Source organism: Hesperophylax consimilis, chromosome 8 (assembly GCF_061612785.1).
Source record: "Hesperophylax consimilis isolate HC1 chromosome 8, BYU_Hcon_1.0, whole genome shotgun sequence".
In the NCBI taxonomy this organism is placed as follows: Eukaryota; Metazoa; Arthropoda; class Insecta; order Trichoptera; family Limnephilidae; genus Hesperophylax; species Hesperophylax consimilis.
Window position 1 is genome coordinate 27,934,339 of NC_142843.1, and position 20,179 is coordinate 27,954,517.

General features: G+C 34.7%; 2 protein-coding genes across 5 annotated transcripts in view; one reads left to right on the plus strand and one right to left on the minus strand.

The window, feature by feature from the left end:
* Positions 1 to 6,833, minus strand: part of osp (myosin phosphatase Rho interacting protein outspread) — a 394,176-nt gene extending 387,343 nt beyond the window's left edge. For all 4 annotated transcript variants that reach the window (XM_089634040.1, XM_089634042.1, XM_089634041.1 and 1 more), the window contains exon 1: positions 6,328 to 6,833. In XM_089634040.1, the coding sequence (XP_089490166.1) occupies positions 6,328 to 6,444 (117 nt within the window). In that variant the 5' untranslated portion in view covers positions 6,445 to 6,833. The remainder of the gene's footprint in view (positions 1 to 6,327) is intronic.
* Positions 6,834 to 12,398: 5,565 nt separating this feature from the next.
* The window catches only part of LOC149421819 (peroxisomal acyl-coenzyme A oxidase 3), a 37,631-nt gene continuing 29,850 nt past the window's right edge, over positions 12,399 to 20,179 (plus strand). The window contains exons 1-4 of the mRNA XM_089634567.1: positions 12,399 to 12,928; positions 13,017 to 13,178; positions 13,310 to 13,465; positions 19,833 to 19,980. Coding sequence (XP_089490693.1) covers positions 12,761 to 12,928; positions 13,017 to 13,178; positions 13,310 to 13,465; positions 19,833 to 19,980 — 634 coding nt within the window. The 5' untranslated portion in view covers positions 12,399 to 12,760. The remainder of the gene's footprint in view (positions 12,929 to 13,016; positions 13,179 to 13,309; positions 13,466 to 19,832; positions 19,981 to 20,179) is intronic.

The window sequence follows — 20,179 nt, forward strand, 5'->3', positions numbered from 1 at the left end:
AGTTCTATTGTAAATTGTAATCACAATGATGGGAAAAGTTGAGTTGCGAGTGAAATAGGGGAGGGTAAGGATCATAGACATATGAATATTAGTAGACCTGCCCTAAGTGATTAAAAGCGTATTATTCCCCACTCCCCATACCGGTTTCATTGGAGCCGTTTGTGCTCGCTTATGGCCTCAAGTGAAATTTGAAAACGTGACGTCATCATTCTTGTGCGAACTATGGTCGAGGCATCATCGGTTCATTTTACGAAATAACACGGCAAAATGTTGACTTGTGCTATGAAAACTTGTAAAAATAGATGTGAAAAAGAGAATAAACCCAATTGTCGTATTACATTCCATATATATAAGCATTATTTTACTTTATTTTAAGCATATTCACATCGTATAATATGGATCAGTTGTAGAAACATATACTATCACATCGAGAAACGTCTGGACGCGAAACACAAAGCTGGTTGGTTGCTGGGAAGTAAATTATGAACATTTATAAAAGTGTCTTAACTAAATACTTAAACGAAATATTCGACTCTGAAAATAGAACCGAATTTTTTTGCCGAATTTGTTCATAACGTGGCGAGTAATTTGCGCTCCCATGTAAAAATGTCTATTCATTCAAAAGCAGATTTTACTTTTAAGAAGTAAATGGTGATATTATAATGCGAGATGCCTATTTACTGTCAGATTGATTTATTGACGAATCACAGTCAGCTTTACCCCCTTCGTTCTTCAACAGTTGATTTTACCCCTCGCCATTATCTTCTCGTCTATTAATTCCTATGTCTGTGGTAAGGATTAAAGATAAATCGAAGAAAGTTGAGTAAATCGAGTCTTTTTTAATGTGATTATTTTTTTAGAAAAAACATGTAAAAACAATGAGTAATATATAATTAAACGAGTAGGTGCATATTTGTGGTAACATACTGCTAACGGGAAGTCATTAACCACACTGGTCGATATGGGATCACTTTTCGTCAAGCAGGAGCCAATTTAGCGTAATTCATATTAAATGGTAAGGTATGAAATGCGGGCGCGGTATTCAAAATTCAAACCAGCTTACGAATGCAATAGATAATTGATTCCATAGAGAAAAACAAATAATGAATTGTCGACATCCGTCCGCCAGAATGTCGAGACGACCAAAAGACACGCGAATCGTGGCTCAGATACTTACCTATAATATCATATTAGTACCTGCTTACTCGCATTTGATAAATACGTTCAAAATAGAGAACACATCAATATTAGTACCTACTTGCCCACGGGCGGAGTATGGCGAGCTTGTTTTTGGGGGGCTTGCTGGGGAGACCGACTATTGTGCAGAAATGACTAATCTCTTCTACGCAGGTAGGTCCTCTAGGAGGCATAGGCAACTTATACTGGATTTGTTCATTCATTTCATCATTCTCTCACAAAGTCAAGGGCCAAAATAGATATGACTAGAAACACTTATCTGGACTTGTTTACGTCTTGAAATGGTATAATAATATTGTATGACAATTAATTAATATCATATTATCATTATTCTGGGTAGGGGAGATCCGCCGATTAATTGAAGACCGGCATGATCAAGTATCTACTTGAGTCAGAAGAGTCGGAATAAGAGAATGTATATGACGATACATAATGCATGTATTTACATGTACATTATCGGAGAAAATTGTACATTCATCCTTGTACGCGCTTTCGACGTGTTGTGCTTCATCGTCTAAGAGAGCTGTTCGCACTACCGTATACTTGCCAAAAAGAATTCAGTATAATTTCTTTCAGCGAAAAGTTTATAAAAATCGATCTGAGGTATTCTTTCAGAGGTTGCTATCCTCCTGGGATAAGCTCATTCTGTGGGGGTATTGTTTATTAAAGAACTCCAGACCTTTTTATTGCCATTTTAATCAATAATGAGCTTCTTACAAATACCAGCATACATTTTTTAAATAAATATTATTATGTAAGCAGATTACAAAATAAATATTATCGTGTACCACTCAACTAACCTAAAAAATATCTTTATCAAATAAAACACCTATAACTATGTACATCAACTTTCTTAAATATAAATTATTATAGGTGTCTAAATTATAGTTCAATTCCGTCGACACTATGAAACAGCAATAATGAAATCTTTTAAATACGCAAATTCAAAACACAAAACCAGAATGTGATTCGTTACCCGTGACGACAGCATCAACAGATTCAGCCGTACCAACCAAACACGGAGTTTTAATAACTTTTAAATTAGGATTTATAAATTCTACGTATAATATATAATACATATTCAGAATCAGCGTTTGTTGATTTAGATGAACATATTTTTGAAGCCATAATATTTTTCACAGAGTTCCTAATCATTTTTTATACACGATAGTCACTTAATCGCGAGACGGAGGTTGCCCGTGCATGGCCCGGAGTAATAGAGAAATATGACTAGAAGTTGCTAAAATTGTTGAAATATAATTGTTAATTTGTTGAAAAATAACTGAAACTTCTACTCACTTCAAATACATGAAGCCGTGATCTGAAGTGCTAGGTACAAACAGAGATTACCAATATGATAAAAAAATATAAATTATAATTTCGAATTTAAGTGTGTTTGTGCAGAGTACCTACCTAATCGCTTGAAGATAACATGCAATAATGGACGAAATAGTAGTGAATTGTCTAGGTCTAGGACGCATCGCCGAATAGATGACCACAGATTGTTCTAGAGGTAGAGTGTAGATAGTATTACATCATTAAAGTTCAAATGTTTATGATTTCGTTAAATTAATAGGTTATATTTAGTCAATAAATCATGTCATCAACGTCTATTTATTTTTACTATTATTTTATCAATAAACAACGTTATCAATTTCCCTCGTAATTTAAATTTCTCAATGCTAATGTCATTTCTGGTAACCATTTATTTAGTCATGCTTTTCAAAGTATTACTGACTTGAGGATTTTAAAATTAAGGATGAACAATAAAATACAATTTAAAAAATCAGGGTTTTATAAACTTTTACATTTATGAAAAAGGAACAGAGTTAAAAACACTAAAAGGTCTTGATAATTCTAAACCCAACATTTTACCTGGAAAACACTTCCGCACTTCCCAACGCTATTACCTAACGTAATAAAACGTTGTAAATGTTACATGTTTGCAGATGATACTTGCATCATATGTGCTGACAGAAATCTACAGAAAATTGAGGAATTTTTACAAACAGACCTAAATAACATAATCAAATGGTCCCACGACAGTGGAATTATTATTAACGCAAAAAAAACAAAATATATGCTTATACACTCTCCATATGCAAGTTGTCAGGATAAAGAACTGCATATAAAAAGTCATTCATACGATTGTTTTCACACAAAAAACCAATCTCTGCCATGTAAATGCCCAAACATAGAAAAAGTTTACCAATATACATTATATACCTTGGTCTTAAGCGGCCGCTACACTACTCGCTTCGACGCTTCGACGAAGTCCTCGACGAAGTTCGAAGTGCGTGCCCACACACTCGTGTACTTCGCGAGTAACTCAGTCCAACCAGTCAGTGATTGGTTTATTTATGCCGTGACGCTTCGAGTCCTTTGACTCGGGCGCATTTACCGACAACAATCGGAAGTCTTGCGAAGCGAAGCGAAGATGCCCGAAGCGAAGCGAAGTTCGTGCCCACACTATCGTATTCGGTCAACTTCGATCAACTTCGCGAGTAGTGTAGCTGGGCTATTACAATAGATGTCAATTTTAACTGGTCAAATCACATTGAAAATGTATGTAATAGATTAAGATCCATATTAGGGAAATTTTATCACCTAAAAAACTTTGTTAATAAAAATATATTATACTGTATATATAATGCATTAGCGGAATCAATTATAAGATACGGAGTAAATAGTTACGGATTAACGTATAAAACGTACTTAAATAAAATAGAACAATTATTACAAATCCGTTTCCTAAAATTGATATCAGGCAAAAAAAAATACAATTATGTGAAGGCGATTATAAATAAATATTTTCTTTGTGTAATGTGCTCTCTATACATAGTAGGATAGATTACCAACTAACGTTAGATGAATTCTGGAATACAGAATTCAAAAAACCTGTAAACCATAACTACCCTACTAGGCATAGAGAAGCACAAATGTTTATTAAAAATGTATACGGAGATAGAACAAAAAGACATAAAATTCCGGAATTATTTAACTCATTACCAGAAGATATTAAAAATGAGACATGTTATTCAAAAATAAAAACGAAATTAGATCGTTCTACCTCCGTCAAACATAAAAACAATTAAGATTGTGGTACCAAGATATCAAGTTGAAATTAAATATATTGTTATAAGCTAATAAATAGAAAAAGAGAGAGATTTCTTACAATTAAACTGATTGATCAGTTTTGTAAGATCTAAGTAAGAGAAAATAATGTACAAATAAAAAAAAACTGAATAAACACATATAAAAAAAACAATAAATAAATAAAAACGATCTAATGGTATCGATTTACTGGGGGAAAATCTTTATAATCATTTTGTATATGTACCTATGCACATTTTTTTTTTTTTATTTACGTAAAAAATGTGGTTTATGATGTAAAACATGGATAGATCGTAAACGTTATCATATTTCCACTATCGCAAATTAAATTACTTCTCTAATTTTCCCAGACATATAATATCTAATAATTACATAATTAGTACCTACTTACTAGCTAAGTAAAATTATATTATTTTGGTAATATTACAGAATCGTATTAGAATATTTTTTTGATAAACTTGTCGAATTCCGCATGATGCTTTAAAAAATTATAAATAGCACTTGGTTTCAACTTTACAAGAAACAAAACTAATTATGTAGGGGGAGATGGTAAAATATGTATTAAGGTTCCATTTTATCAAAGTTAAGTTTGAAGGTTAGGAAATACATTATAACCCAAACTATCAACCTAAAAACCTATTTCGTGCATCTCCCACGACTTGTCTGCGTTATATATTTAAGTCGAAATCAAGGATTGTTTTTAGAGCCTTTGCATGAGGCGGAATTCGACAACTTTAGAATTTTTTTTAAATAATACATCGATTCAATTTAATTATACTACAAAAAGCAACTAACTCATTTACCCGCATCGGGGGAGATTCCCTTTTTTATTGCAAGTTCTAAATTTCAAGAATTTTGTCAGTTAGACGCCATGGTAGTATAAGTATAACTTTTGCCGGAAGGTTCCGTTTCTATGTATCTAAATACGGACAAATTATTTAAAAAGCTTTTTTTTCTTCAATATAAACCGCTAAACTGACAAAGCAGTTTGTCAGCAGATAAGATATAATACAACTAAGAATCAAATAATAATAAACTAATCTAATCTAATCATGGTTGGAACCACAGTATCCTCCTTGAGAATAGTAAAGACGATACTGTGTTTTTACTTATGACGGCATAATACCATATGAATCTAAAACATGTGAACACCTCAGCACAGGTCACCTGGTGATGTGTCCACAAAACACTACCACTGACCCACGCAGACTGATTAAAAAAAATTATTAACTGGTACTTACTATGTAAATTGTATGTAAGAGAAAAAAAAATCTATTTGGTCCCTGTTTTTCCATCTCCCCGACCAAAATGGTTGTATCTTATTGTAACGATGTGTTATTTAAAAAAGGGTACCTATCTCAATTTTCACAATTGTTTTCTGTTTTGGGTTTGTGGTACTAAAATAAAGAGTATGTTTTTGAGGCTTGGAATGTTTGTTTGTAATGAAACCCCTTGGAATGCCGGCTTTTGGCGGGAAATTTACGGGCGGATTTAAAAAGGGACTTCGCCGGTTTGTGTCAGTGTTCATAACAACAAAGTTTTTTTGTTATTCAATCATGAACACTATACTTGAAATGTTATCTTCCTACATAATCAATAAAAACTCACAATGCAGTCATCTCTCTAAAGTTATCAATAGTAAGAACGATTTTTAGAAATTCTTGGGACATATTAATATCATAATAAATCTTGTATTTTGTATTTCACACTTGTAAATCTAGGTATGGTAAATATCTAAAAAAAAAGATTCAGAATCGAATACGATATTATCATAAATAAAAATAACAGGTGCTTTACTAATAATGTAATGCTTTCATTTACATAGGCTATGACATATTTTTTCAGTATAATTGATAAGTTTTCGGCGAATTTCAATTTAATTACGTTAATGGAAAGATTTATTCGATGACTGGGTGTTCAGAATTGAAGACATTGAGATGTCTAAAATATTCAAAATTGGATGGCAACAGGCTTTTGTACAATATATTAATATTTTAACGAAATAGAATAACTTACCCGATTAGATTCCAAAGCCTCAGCACTATGTTCCTCCTTCTGCCGGAAGCAGTTGGTACATTTGCTCTTGTTGAAGATATTTGGTGCAAATTTCCTACAATCGGATCTTGTAGACATTATTCCAGAAAAGCACCAATAACGGATTGACAATAATTTTAAACGGAATAATGAAACACAAATTCAACCATGATTGTCACAGCACATCCGCGGAAAAATTCCGGGTTAGCTTTTTACAAAATATCAAAACAAATTACTGTAAAAACACGTTTCTCAATATACGCCCGATGAGGCAATTAGTAAAAATCACCGCAGTCACAGCAAACGTCAGTTTTACAAGCACATGTGACTGTTAAATTAATGTTGATTATATTCGATAACTTCACTAAACACAGATATCGATTTAACAAGACGTAAACACTCCACACTCGGAACTTCGCTCAATTCGAAAAATCATAACAAACGAATAATACCGACGGACCGCGACACGTCCGCACACCCATTTTACATCTGATAGAATCTGATAGAAAAGTACAAAACGGTAGTAAAACAACTCGGACTTGTTCACCTGCGGGTGTGTGTGTACTTTTAATTTGTTTCTTTTGCTTCGTCGCACACCCAAGTCCCGTATCTCGCTGTTTCCTTCCCACAATCTTGATTCGATCGGCTCTCATGATCATTGGAGACATCTACCGAATTTTACTAATAACATTTGGTAACATTAATCGAACATATTACATTCACCGTCCACGGATATAAAGGGTATGCAAAGTACCTACTACTCACCAATAGATGGCGGTATGATATATTTATATTTAATCCCAGGTAAGGCTTCTTATGGGAAATTATTTTCTTCTTATTACTTTTTTTTAAATGTCACCGGCTACACGCGTTATTTCTGTTCGCCGAGCTGCCGAGCTCATCACAATACAAAATACACTACTGTGAACTGTGAGGCAGGTACGGCCCGCTTCTATGTGGACCCGAGGGAGGTGGATGGTGTGAAGACGTCAGGGAGTGATTTATTTTGAGCCACATGGAATCGAATGGAACGGTAGCTGACATGGTAGCGCGTTGAGGCGCGCCTCTAACTACAATTCCAAAGTAGCACCGATCATTAACGATTTTTTCTTTATTCAATTGATATTATACATATATAGTGTTTATTACACGGTTTTGGATTTTCGACCACTATACACATTCCCGTGTTGTGTGTGGCCTTCGGATTACTTTGCCATTTGATTCGATCACCGATTATTTTGCTGACATTAGAGTTCGTCGCGTTGATTTGATCTTCCGCTAACGCGACATTAACTAATTACACATCCCGCCGTTTCAGATATGCGTTTTATATATTAAAAATATAAACAATGAAGTATTAAAAAGAAAGTTATTTTACTCTAATTATTATAATATTATCTATTTATACAAAGTAGAGTGTCTGTGAGGGGCAGGTGGAGTGTCGGCATGGAATTTATTTTTATACAAATCTACAGTTTTATTACGAGATTGGTGAAATTTTGCACACTTGACCGTGCGAAACTATGGAAAGAATAATAAGAACGAGAACGTTCTTGATCAAACTTTCACAAAAAAGATGAGAAAAAATACGCAATTACCAATCTTTAATTTACAGAGCAAACGAGTGGGACAGCCGGATTCTTACTGACATTATATATATATTGACTTTGAGAAAGCTTTCGATTCTGTTCCAACATGGTTCCAACCAATCGCCTTTTGACTAAACTTCAATTTCTAGTCATAAGAGGACGACTTTTCGAATTGATCAAATCCTTCCTCGCTGAGAGAAACTTGGAAGTTAGAATTGGCAACCAGCTGTCAACTGAACGAAATGTAACCAGTGGAGTCCCCCAAGGATCAGTTATGGGTTTAGTTCGGTTTATTTAGTATATCACAGATCTACATACCGTCATAAAATTGGACTCCAGCTGTTTAGCAGATGATACTTGATTGCTCTTTACTTTGTACTTCAATGACATCAAACATGTCACCAGTCATTCTGATTTTATTCTTTACGCTGACAATATGAAAATATACAAATGTATAAGCTCAGTAGATGATTGTAAAAAAATACAAGAAGATATTAATAAAATTAATGAATACTGCATAGAAAATCAATTATTTCTAAACATAAACAAATGTAATGCGATAACATTTTCACGTAAAAAATTTACCAACCATCCATACTTACCGTATAAGCCACATTCCTCTTCAACGAGTTGACAAAATCCTTGGAGAATTACTTGACTCTAAATTGTTTTTTAAATATCATGTTGAACACATCTTTGAAAAAGCCTACAAACAAATGGGGTTCATTCTACTCATCACAAAACCATTCAATAAACCTTTTACACATGAACTACTATAATATATTTTAGGTAAGATCTCATCTCGAATTCGCATATATTTTTTTGGAATCCTCGATACAAAACTTATACTAACCGAATTGAAAATATAAAAAAATGAAACATCTGTCGTACGGCTATGAAAATCATCAATGTAACCCTATCACTCTTTACGAACGAAAAAAAAATTGACGCATTGTTTCTATATAAGATCTTGAACTGCCTTATTGACTCACCAGCTCTATAAGAAAAGATTACATTTCGTTGCCCTGAACACAATATCAGATCGAATACCTTATTTTACGTACAACAATTCAAATCAAAATACGCCCAAAACTCTTTACTCGGACATATCTGCAAAACTTGCACTTCCCTAAAAGATATTGATATTTTCCACTGTACCCTTAATTTTTTTTAAATAAAATTAACCTCACAATGTACATAAACCAAAACAATCATTTTTTTCACTAATACAAACATAATGGAACACCTCTAAAAGCGATGACGTTACAAAAAGACCAAAGCAAAAACCTCAAGGACGCTGTGTTAGGTGTTAGCTATTATCAGCGCTTTGCATAGACTAAATAAAACATCAATGGCGCCTTGGCTTTTTGGCGCATTGGCAAGTCCAATTGCGCCGCCACAGGGAGTTATTGAATCACAACATTTGAAATGGGAAAGGAAAGCCTTCCCTGACCTAATACCGGACTTGATGTTAAATAAAAAATACAAAGTACTTTGAAAGACCCGCAATGTGAAGGTAGACTTAGGGGAATAAGATCAAATAAAGAAGAGAGAGGTGTGATTTGATTGAAACTTTCAAAATTTTATATGGATTATAGTTGCCCTGGCATCCAAGAAATCTTCAACATCAACAAAAATATAAATCCCCGCGGACTCTCATAAATAAATTACAAAACACCTTTTGCATCCAATCCTAGGAAATACTTCCAAATAGAGTATGGATAACGGAAAAAACTTCCACAACATGTCATCGATGTTACAAAGATAAACCAATTTAATGCTCGATTGGATTCTTTTTTGGAGAGAAGAAAGGATTAAGCCATTTTAAAAATAAAGCAACTCAATTACTGTGAAATCAGATATGAGCGCATCAGCAGAATTCTGCCTGCTCGTTAAATAATAATAATAGTAAAACAAGAGAAAGATTTCTGTACATGAAATTTCAAAATAAGAGGAAAATTACTGTCTACAGCTGATTTCGGAAATCCCTGCGGAAAGCCCGGGCAGGGTCTTCATATTTATACATTTAATACAATCACAATTTCACTTTAAACGGAAAAACTCCGAAACATAAATAAACCACTCGCTCTGAAACCTCATACAAGTATAACTCGACATTATTTTATGGAATTGCTAATTGCCAATGCTTAATATTTTCATACCGGATACAACAATTTAAAATAGTTTTTCCCCCTATATATCACTTTACGTAGTTGTAACAAATTAGATGGATAAATCGTAAATAGATAATTAGTTGTGTAATTATTGTTGTGTGGGTAGGTATTTAAATTTATGGGTCGACTGGCGGTATTTCATTTTGCTGTCATTGTTTTCCTTATGAAAATTCTGTTGTACAGGTCTGTTGGTTTGGAAGTATGCCTAGAATAACGTGATATGAATACGTGATTGAAAAAATATGTTTCTATCGTGCGTGACTTTGTGGTAGTCCTGGCTCGATCATGAATGACCCCCTCATTGAAACCCGCTCACGAACTTCCAAAGAGGGGGTGGGTTATTTTTGTTAGCACTCGGCTCTCGCGACCCACTCTCACGACGTACTCTCGCAAGCTACTCTCACGACCTACTCTCACAGATACTCTCACGACCTACTCTAACGGCGGAGTGACGAGCCGTGCGCACATGGATTGTCAGAACTCGGGTCTAAAGCGGCCGCTACACTACTCGCTTCGACGCTTCGACGAAGTCCTCGACGAAGTTAGCCGAAGTTCGAAGTGCGTGCCCACACACTGGTGCAACTTCGCGAGTAACTCAGTCCAACCAGTCAGTGATTGGTTTATTTATGCCGTGACGCTTCGAGTCCTTTGACTCGGGCGCATTTACCGACAACAATCGGAAGTCGGGCGAAGCGAAGCGAAGTTCGTGCCCACACTATCGTATTCGGTCAACTTCGATCAACTTCGCGAGTAGTGTAGCTGGGCTATAATGACCAACTCTCGTGATCTAGGTACTCTCGAAACCTACTCTAACGATCTACTCTCAGGACCCGGTTGTCAGGCGCTGAAGTTGCAAGGCGAGCGCACATAGATTTCATTGTCAACACCCGGGCTCAAGACCTAATCTTGTGATCCACTCTTGCGACGTACTCTTACCTACTCTACAATGGTTTGCTAAATGATTTATATACTCGTAAATAACACAAATAATATTATATTGATGTGTCATGTATCTAATTTCATTATGTTTTTTGTCTGCTGTCTGTACTACATTAAGCGTACCATTGTATTCTTTTATATTTAAAACTACTATATTCACGTCTTCACGTCTTGCTTTTATTATCTTCTGCTGCTTTTTTAGTATTTGATTTATTGGCTTCTTTTGAATCTTCTCTGTATTATATATGATCATTGATTATATATAATACAGAGAAGATATGATTTTATTCTTAATATCATTAAGATGTTCACACTAACGTGCAAACACTGCAAATTAAATATAAATGTAACTTCATAATATTTCATGTAACCTAACATTTAAAATGATGAAATACTAAACTTAAATTAAAATCATACAAACATTGCATAAATGATTCATTTTGAATCCTCTCTTACTATCCCAGTATCCAAAAGAATCATAGTAACCATAATAATATTTTTTTTTAATTAACCCCACACAGGAGGCCCTTAGAGGGAGGAGAAAAAAAATTTCCCTCAAGGTCCATCATCTTTGGAGATCAAGCTGTGTGGACTGTATTTTTAAGGAAAGGAAAGAGGGGAAGTTCTGGTTTGGAAAAAGCAATCTAGGGATCATTGTCCAGAAGTGATGGACATATGAACCAATCCCTCTAGTGAATCTATCTGGCACGTCATGCAGCTGGTGGGCAGGCGCGTCATGAACACACTTCACCTGATGAACCCGGGCACCCTGCTAAGTCACCAAACGTAGCGAACGGCTTGAAGTGACTATGGCAGAGATGTTGGTTATCCAATAAATGGTCCCTGGGGCGGAGGTACCCAAATCCGCCTCCCAAATTGAATATGCATATAACTCCGGCAACTGAAAACTGAAACCGCAGTGACAGTTCATTTCAGTTTCAGATTAACTCTAAAATCTATTTTTGTGTTGCGAGAATGAGACTTGAGACGTTCGGTGTACACAATTTCAAATTTGTTACAACAGTTACAGCAGTTGCAGTAGGTACCTACTACCTACCTAAGTCAAACGAATGTGAAAATAGCCGGGTTACGGGTCGTGATTAAAGAGCGGGTTTTCGCGAACCGCTAATGACGTTAGTGGGTCGCGAGCGGACCCGGGTGGACCCGGGTGTTGTAAAACGATCGATTGACCCAGCTCTACTTTGTGGCCACACTGCACAATAATTTTGCCGCTGAGCGAAGAGAGAATAGTGCTCATAAATAAACCATAGTGAATAGTTACTAGTGAATATACTGCACTGGCTACCATAAATAAACTAACTTGTGACCATAATCTTTTGACCGGCGTTTGTGCTTCCGATCACGTCAGTTTTAGTTTCTCTATGGGCCTCCTCCCACCTCCTCCGCTAGTGTCATGTCGCTACTTCTTCTATTCTTGTAAATGTCATACGATTGTTGTTAGGATTTAGTCGGGATGTTCTATTTTTGCCCTGGTAATATGTCAGATGCTATATTTTATTTATTTAAATAGCTTTATTCGAAAGAATATAAATTATTTGTAATAGTTTAATACATCAATTTGGTGTTTATTACAAACTGAGCTCTCAGAGGCTCCGGAAAGGTTGGGCATTCAATCAATTTTGGGGTTAGGCGTGGCATTAAGTATACATTTGAACGTTAGTAAATTTTTTTAGCTAAATATATTAAGTGAAAATGGCATCGTATTCGAAGACTTCAGACGGGGTGTCGAGAAATTCAGTGGATTGTGATTTTATCCCTGATTTACCTTCGGGTGCCTTAGACCACTACAGGAAGCAAGCCAAATTCGAATGGAAGCGCTTAAAATTAGTATTCGAGGATGCAAATCTTCTAAAACTGAAGGTAAGAAACATCTTTTAAGATTTTGTCCAATTTCGACAGTGTTTTATTTTTTGCGTAAGTTATTCTGAACAATTTTATTCGTTTTCAGTACAAGATTTGGGATACCTTGGAGGCAGACCCCCTTTTTGCCCACAGCCCTTTAACTCTACCAGTTGATGAACAGAAACGTAGAACTGCTCTGCAAATTGACAAAATTAATAAATATAAGTTTTTACCTGACAACATAATCGAGGCAGACTACAAAACTAAGGTTAGTTCAATGCAATACTTCCTCATTCCTGACTACTTACTAAGTCACATTCTGATATTAAAAGTAAGGGAAGAGAAGAAGTCAGTATAGCTTGATTTTCTTTTAATTCAATTGTGTATTTGTACTTTCAGACAAGAAATTTGATGAGTGTCAATGAGGCGGTGCAATCTTTAAATCCAAATGTATCTGTTAAGATGGCAATCGGGATTCATTTATTCACAAACACATTACTGTCCCTGGGCACAGAGAGGCACTTGCCTATATACAATGCCTCCTGGAACCGACAGGTAAGCTTTTATTACATTTATTCTAATTTTTAAATTGAAGTTCGGTTAGATTTTTACAAAGATGAGGTTATTGAACTAAACTTTAAATTAAAACAAATCCTTTACTTAATGGTGTTTATTTGATTATGAAGTCTTTTATGTAAACTTCCTTTCTCTTTACTGTAAAAATTCATGCAAATCCAACTGAAAATGCCTTATATTGTTACTTGTTCCTTCTACATAATTGGAATGAAAACAAAATTTCAAATATTTTGTGGAAACTAAACATACGAAAATAAGGTAAAATTTCGATCGCGCTGGCCTCGCTTATTATGAATATTTTTTAGATAAAACCTTTAGATTCACCTTAATTACTGTACGACACAACTTTTTGCATTCGGGGCGGTGGAAAATATTGCAATAAAAATTTCAATTACGTAAAATTAAAATTAGCTTTCGTTTTGTGAAACGAGACCGTCCATTTTCAAACTTTATTGTCAAATGTCATTTTGTTTTGTTGGTATTTCTGTTACTATAGGACGAAACGAACGGCTAGAAGTGGCTAGAGACATAATCGCGCAGTCGTTTTTTTTAATGTTAAAAAATTCCGTCAAATTAGTATTTACCTAATATGCATGCATTGTGTGCGTTGTGATTGAAATTTATTAGCTGGATTTTATTTTTTTACGTTCAAATTTTATTTAAGTTAACTATTTCTGCAATGTTGAACGGCTACGCTAAGTTTGTGTAACATGGTTTATGATGAAAAAGAAAATGCCCCCTTTATACCGCCTGCTCGCGTCAAGGCAAGAAAAACATCCCAGTTTTCAATTAGTTTAGCGGCTACGCTAGGTTTGTGTAACATGGTTTTTGAGATATATATATATATATATACAGTCAAAGTATAGACTAAGATATTTAATCCTTTCCGCATGCGTTATTGGTGAACATTCGCACGGGCAGTGCCGGATCTGCCATATGTTCAAAAATGTGCAAAAGAACCCGACACATTCTCCGAAGGGGCGACGTGAGAAAATAAAGATGGTATTTAAATTTGCTTAAAATATTCCCTAAATTGTTTTAAAATTACCCGCAACATGGGTTAATTATTATGCGCTAGAAACACCAACATTTCAACTTCTCTCTTGGACAAGTGATCTGCGCATGCACTGTGCGCATTTGACAAATCTCACAAATCAAATTACAGTTTGTCCCAGTCACGCTAGAATAAACAAAAATAAACTTTTATTATTTTTCGGAATAACTTTTATTGAGTAAAACCTCAAATTGTAATATTTAAATATTGAAGACAATATTAGTGATTTTTAAACGAAAATCTGAAACAGAAAAATCAGAAAAGGAAACGGTCACATCTGGGACTCGAACCCAGGACCCTTGTCTTTCCGGGACAATGCTCTACCAACTGCGCTAATGGGACCCTATCCTCCTCGGTCACTTTTAACTGTATCATACTTCGAATAAGAACTACCAACATTGTCTTCATTTTTTCACCGCACATTTTTATTGGCAACTATCTTTATGTATGATCGCAAGATTCAACCACACTAATATTGTCTTGTAATATTAGTGATTCAAATCACTAATATTGTCTTCAATATTTAAATATTACAATTTGAGGTTTTACTCAATAAAAGTTATTCCGAAAAATAATAATTCATTTCTAGACTTGCAGAAAAAGTCAATAGATGTCGCACATTAAAAATAAAAACAATAAGATAGGTTTATCTAAAAGACGCTGTCTAGGATTGCATTTAGTTCGGGTTGAATCTTGCGATCATACATAAAGATAGTTGCCAATAAAAATGTGCGGTGAAAAAATGAAGACAATGTTGGTAGTTCTTATTCGAAGTATGATACAGTTAAAAGTGACCGAGGAGGATAGGGTCCCATTAGCGCAGTTGGTAGAGCATTGTCCCGGAAAGACAAGGGTCCTGGGTTCGAGTCCCAGATGTGACCGTTTCCTTTTCTGATTTTTCTGTTTCAGATTTTCGTTTAAAAATCACTAATATTGTCTTCAATATTTAAATATTACAATTTGAGGTTTTACTCAATAAAAGTTATTCCGAAAAATAATAATTCATTTCTAGACTTGCAGAAAAAGTCAATAGATGTCGCACATTAAAAATAAAAACAATAAGATAGGTTTATCTAAAAGACGCTGTCTAGGATTGCATTTAGTTCGGGTTGAATCTTGCGATCATACATAAAGATAGTTGCCAATAAAAATGTGCGGTGAAAAAATGAAGACAATGTTGGTAGTTCTTATTCGAAGTATGATACAGTTAAAAGTGACCGAGGAGGATAGGGTCCCATTAGCGCAGTTGGTAGAGCATTGTCCCGGAAAGACAAGGGTCCTGGGTTCACGTCCCAGATGTGACCGTTTCCTTTTCTGATTTTTCTGTTTCAGATTTTCGTTTAAAAATCACTAATATTGTCTTCAATATTTAAATAAACTTTTAACACAAGTTTGCTTTCAAAGGTTCAGAAAGCCAATTCAGGTTGATAAAGTTCTTACAATATATTATATTAAGGTTCTTTAGTATTAAGAAAGCCGTGGTCACAACAAATATGGCCAAAATCACACAAAAGCGCCAATTAGGTGATCGTTTTCGCACCTTTTACGAGGATATTTTCTTAACAATATTTAAATTTTAAAATCTTGTATGTAAATTTTCTCAAATATGACCTATGGCCTATGGCCATAAAATTTAATCAATAAATTAATAAGAATTTTCTTAGTTATTTTAAGCGAGATTTGATGAAATTATTAATGTTATTCATATGACCTCTCACTTTCTGCTAATGTATTTATTAACTTACGCAGTCAAATTCGAAAACAAGAAATATTACTACTAAACTGATCGACTAAACGGAATGAAAAATAGCCGTGCAGAATTTTTATTTTTTTTTCAAAAATTCGATTTTTTGTAGGAAGATTCTCAGGAAATTTCAATTTGGCGCGCCGCACGGATTTACTGAAAATCTTCATACAAAAAATCGAATTTTCGAAAAAAAATCGTTTACAGCTACAGCAACATCAGTAATGCCATTTTTTGTATTATTAGTACACTTAAAAGTCATGGGCGCCACTGTTCGGTATACATTAAAAGCGAATCTATTATAAAAAACAATATTTTTTCTTACAATACCAGAATTTAAAACCCTCCAAGACTAGCAGCGTGACACTAAAAACAGCCGACGCCATTGATGCCAACCAAGCAGGGCCTTTTGAAGGGATAGCGTTTTATTTATTTTTAAATAACGATTTGTTAATAATGATTAATAATTTAATATAATCATGTTTAGTGATCAGATCAGAATAGCCAAATATACTTCTCAACTTTCTTCTTTCTCATCTCCTTCCCCACCCCCACTTCATTCAGCCTCACAACATATCAATTGGGGTGCCCTAGTCCTAGACGCACCGGCACCGCACAGTGGTGAGAAGTTGGGCCTCTTGTGCGGTATTCACATAAATTATTTACCCATGTTCATTTGTTGGGCAATGAAGTCTAGATATTGGAAAGTGGGAATTGGTGAATTTCCACAGTGATATGTGTTAAGTATTGTTGATCAAAACAGTACTTGCTACTAATTAAGAAAATTTATTTGGACAATTATTGTACAAATAAATAAGCTTAGAATTAAACAATACACAAACTTACATACACATACCTATTACGAGAGAATTTCCTAGTTATCCAACCATGTTGAAAAATAATGTTTACAATTACAAGTAAGAACAAACTAAAGTTTTGTTTTCTTGCGCAGCAAATTTTTGAACAAATTTATTATTTTAAGCCCGAAAGAAAAGAAAATCTTGAAATGACTAGTTAATAAAAAATCAATGCTAACTTTCGTAGAATTGTGTTTAATTTTAGAGGTAATTAGCTGACGTCATAGACATATGAATATTAGTAGACCTGCCCTAAGTGATTAAAAGCGTATTATCCCCACTCCCCATACCGGTTCCATTGGAGCCGGCTGTGCTCGCGTATGGCCTCAAGTGAAATTTGAAAACGTGACGTCATCATTCTTGTGCGAACTATGGTCGAGGCATCATCGGTTCATTTTACGAAATAACACGGCAAAATGTTGACTTGTACTATGAAAACTTGTAAAAATAGATGTGAAAAAGAGAATAAACCCAATTGTCGTATTACATTCCATATATAAGCATTATTTTACTTTATTTTAAGCATATTCACATCGTATAATATAGATCAGTTTTAGAAACATATACTATCACATCGAGAAACGTCTGGACGCGAAACACAAAGCTGGTTGGTTGCTGGGAAGTAAATTATGAACATTTATAAAAGTGTCTTAACTAAATACTTAAACGAAATATTCGACTCTGAAAATAGAACCGAATTTTTTTGCCGAATTTGGACTTCGCAAATTTGTTCATAACGTGGCGAGTAATTTGCGCTCCCATGTAAAAATGTCTATTCATTCAAAAGCAGATTTTACTTTTAAGAAGTAAATGGTGATATTATAATGCGAGATGCCTATTTACTGTCAGATTGATTTATTGACGAATCACAGTCAGCCTTACGCCCTTCGTTCTTCAACAGTTGATTTTACCCCTCGCCATTATCTTCTCGTCTATTAATTCCTATGTCTGTGGCTGACGTGTACCCGGCGTTGCTGGATGTTATCCTTAGGAGCAGTGGCGGTTCGTGGTTTTTTTAACAGGGGGTTCAGAAATTCAAGAGAAGATAAACATATCTAATTAAAATTTACTTAATGTTGTCATACGTCAAATAGTCGAATACGGCAGCAGTCACACAACTTAAATAAAGTTAGTGGGAGGGGTACCTACATATTATTGTTTTTAAATCACTTTACCTAGACACAATTATTAGATAATGAGAAAAGTTTTATAGGAATTAAATTGTTTAATGTTTTTATAGCACTCAATGTAGGTACGTTGCTAATTATTATTGTTTTTTAGAGAAGAATAATTTCGTAGAATATATAATAGATATTTTAAAACATCAAAAAAACAAATAAAGGTGGCACGAAATAAATTTAAAAATAGGTAGTAGATTTACAAATGCCATAAGCAAACGGTTGGAGAAATGCAGAAACAAGAAAACAAAAATATGTACAAAAATGACTACAAAGTTAAATACCATAATATAACATAAAAAAATAACACTTAACTTGCATCCCTATGGTTCAAAGGTTAAACGTCGGCCGCGAAGTTCTCGGGTTTCTTCGGTTACATTCGTCAATGTTCGGAGGTCACGTGATATCACAACGCGTGTTCGGCGCACACAATTTGTCTTATTTTTGCAAAGAAAGACCAAATTTTGTATATATCACCGTCATAGGGTCTGTACCGGCTAAGATTATTTTGTATGGAGAGTTTGGCGCGGATTTTAACTCGCACAAATTTGGAATAGGCATCGTATTTTTCGGTGGCGCGGGTTTTGAAGGCGAAATTTTAATAGCGTGCTATCTATAATGTGCTTATATTATTATAAAACAAGGATGTTTTATTTTCTCATATTTTTAATGGGGGTTCGCCGCACAAACGCACTTTAGAGAAAACCGCCACTGCTTAGGAGATAGATATAAACCTTTACATACTTTTCTGCACGCCTTTTCAAGATATACAATTCCGTAGTACATTATTTTTTTTTAAGCGCCCAAATTTTTTTTTTACGTCTTGATTACAAAACATCGATTTTCTCTACTTTCTATAAATACAGGATGGGGCAAAAGTAATCACCCTATTGGAAAACGCAATAACTTTTGCAAATGGCGCCAAATATCAATTCAGTTTTGATATTTTGTGAAGTAAACAAACGCAGCATACAAATCGACAAGACGTGTGGGGCAAAAGTAATCACCCTATTGGAAAACGCTATAACTTTTGCAAATGGCGCCAAATGTCAATTCAGTTTTGACATTTGTGAAGTAAACAAACGCAGAATACAAATCGACAAGACATGAATCGGTTTACTCCGCGAACGCGGAATAACAAGCAGTACTAAAGTTTATCATTAAAAAAAAATTACAGCAAAAGAACATCGGGTGATTAACTTTTGCCCCACCCTGTATAATATGTACTATATACATAAAGCTTTCGGAAGAAATTTTCTAAATGATAGTGAAAACCCTATCAAAATCTGTTGCGTAGTTTAGAAGAAATAAGCGCACAAACAGACAGACGCGGATAGCGACATTAGTTTATACTATTTAGAGACGCTAGAAGCATTATTAATGATTCAAAATACCATAAAAAAGAGGCAAGTGCGGTGTGTTCCTAGCAATCGGCTAAAGATTTTCTGACATTCCAAGGGTTAAGACAGTTAAATTCCTGTGCAAAGTAACTTAATGCTATCATTTTTTATAGGTTTTATCATCATTGGCACTAACAGAGGTAGCCCATGGAAGTAACACCAAGGCCATGAGGACGACGGCCACCTACGATCCGAACACCCAAGAGTTTGTCATCAATACGCCTGACTTTGAGGCCGCCAAATGTTGGATTGGAAACTTAGGTGAGTTATTATTTAATTATGCTATGAATATAGAGGACCATATAATAAAAATATAACACAAAAATTCCCGGGTTACAAATAACTTGACATTGTTTGAATTCATCTTACTTCTATCATTATATGTGGAAAAAGTTGCATGTCTAATGATGGAGGGCTTATCTAGAAGAGGATTGAACTCGCAATGCCTGGGCGGGAATCC